The 2,124-nt window shown below is 55.9% G+C and overlaps 1 protein-coding gene across 1 annotated transcript; it reads right to left on the bottom strand.

The window, feature by feature from the left end:
• Positions 1–1,624: 1,624 nt before the first annotated feature.
• LOC107302035 (transcriptional repressor scratch 1-like) lies at positions 1,625–2,116 on the bottom strand (the record flags this gene model as incomplete). Its single annotated transcript, XM_015831166.1, has 1 exon — positions 1,625–2,116. A coding segment is annotated over one exon (492 nt), but the record flags the coding sequence as incomplete, so codon positions are not given.
• Positions 2,117–2,124: the final 8 nt, after the last annotated feature.

Genomic DNA, 2,124 nt, shown 5'->3' with positions numbered 1-2,124 from the left:
GGGGGGGCAGCTGACCGGCAGGGACCAGGGCCTCTGACCGCGAGGCAGACCTGACCCTGGGGGAGACCCGGGCGGCGTCTTGTCCACCCACGGAGCGGAAGGCACCTGTTGGGTGCAGGCTCTGGCGCTGGGGGAGACCCCGGGGGGGGGAAGAGGAGGGGGACAGGGAATAGAGGCTTCTGCACCCCTGCTGGGCTGCATCCCACGCCCACTCCCCCCTCAGAGGCAGGGGGCTGGCAGAGCCTGAAAGCCACGAGGGGGAGGGGAATAGGCCCCCGGAGGGGGGGCCAAGGAGGAGGGGGGATTCGGGCAGGGTGTTGCTCGTATTTCTCGGGCCAGGCAAGCGCTACAAGCCGCGAGACTTGACTAAGCTACTAGGAAGTAAGTGGAAGAAGGCAGGCAGTGTGCATTCATTAGAAGACGAGAGAAGAAGAAGAGGAAGAGGAAGAAGAATAAGAAGAGAAGGCGGTTCGCCTCCTTAACGCGAGTTCACTACACTGGCAAAGTCCCTGATATCCGTTGCTATTAAGAAGTTGGATTAAAAGTTACCTGATTCCTCACTATTACTATTTGTCTTAAAAATAACATGCATTACGTTAATTATTGCTTCTATTAGTTCAGTAGGAGAATATTGCCCTCAAATAGACTATTATTATCTAAAAGTTTGGCAAAGAAAAAACAAAGGGATGTAAAGTGTTACAAATGAAAATCCATCATCATCATCATAATAATTTTAAAAAGCATCATCAAATTGGCATAGATTTAAATACATTTCTTCTTCGCATGCAAAAAATCCTGCGTTAGAAAGGATGGCGATCGTTTCCCACCCCCCCCACCCTCGCCCCAACCCGGAAAAAGGGGGGGGGAAGCAAAACCAAAAGAAGGAAAAAACAAAACAAAACAACGGCCAGTCCTGGTTTCCTCGTTCCCCCCCCCTTCAGAAAGTGACGTAGACTTTGGCATAGTAAAGAAGTCTTGGCAACAAACGTACGGATCGGAAGTCAACAGCGGTGCAAAACAGGAGGCTCGGTTTTAAAAGCAACAAAATAATAATAATAAAAAAAAAACCAACACAAAAGTGCAACGTGAAGGGAGGGGGGGCACTGCCCCGCGCAATAAACAAAACAAACAGGTCGAAAAATCAATACATTCGTAAGTAAGCAAATAAATAAATAAATAAGCAAATAAATAAATAAATAAGCAAATAAATAAATAAATAAAGACCGCCTCCGAGTCAAATACATACCTCTACCTCTCTTGTCCTTGTTTTTTTTTTCTCTTAAAACAGCGAAAGCAAAATAAGAGAACGTAAACCTTTAGGAAAATATAAATTTGGCAGCTTCGTGGAAGGAAACCAGCCGACGCCTCGCCGAGCGGGGGCGGAGGCGTCGGTCCCGTCGTTCCGCGGGAGCCGCAAAGGGAGGGAAGCGAGCGCGGCCGGGAGGCTGCGGAGGAGGAGGAGGAAGGGGGTTACCTGTCCAGGTGAGGCGCTGGGCGTTTGGCCTCGCCCCCTCCCGGCCTCCGCCCGCTTTCCTGGAGCCTGGCGGGGGCGGGGGCGGGGGGGGAGCCTGAGGAGGAGGAGGAGGAGGAGGAGGAGGGAGGGGGGGCGCCGCGCCGCGCTCCGTCAGGCCTCCAGCGGGCTGAGCGGCGGCGGGACGGCGCCCTTGAAGCAGGCCGACTCGTAGTGCTTGTTCAGGTAGGACTTGAGGGCGAAGGTCTTGCTGCAGCGCTTGCAGCGGAAGTGCTTGAAGGCCGAGTGAGTCTGCATGTGGGCGCGCAGGTTGGAGCGGTCGGCGAAGGCCTTGCCGCAGTGGGCGCAGCCGAAGGGCTTCTCGCCGGTGTGGGAGCGCATGTGGCCCTGCAGCAGCCAGGGCCGGCTGAAGGCCTTCCCGCACACCTCGCACTTGTGCTTCAGGTCGTGCGTCAGCAGGTGCATGGCCATGGCCGGCATGGAGACGTACACCTTGCCGCACGTCGGGCACTTCTTGGCCATCTGGCTGTCCAGGCTGCGGTGCGTCTGCTTGTGGCGGCTCAGGTTGGACGAGGTGGCGTAGGTCTTCCCGCACTCGCTGCAGGTGTGCCGCTGCGGCGGCGGCGCGGGCGGCGGGGGCGGGGGCTGCCCGC

This window comes from Protobothrops mucrosquamatus, unplaced genomic scaffold (assembly GCF_001527695.2).
Source record: "Protobothrops mucrosquamatus isolate PMUCROS unplaced genomic scaffold, P.Mucros_1.0 scaffold23543, whole genome shotgun sequence".
Lineage (NCBI taxonomy): Eukaryota > Metazoa > Chordata > Lepidosauria > Squamata > Viperidae > Protobothrops > Protobothrops mucrosquamatus.
This window is presented reverse-complemented; position numbering and strand designations above follow the sequence as displayed.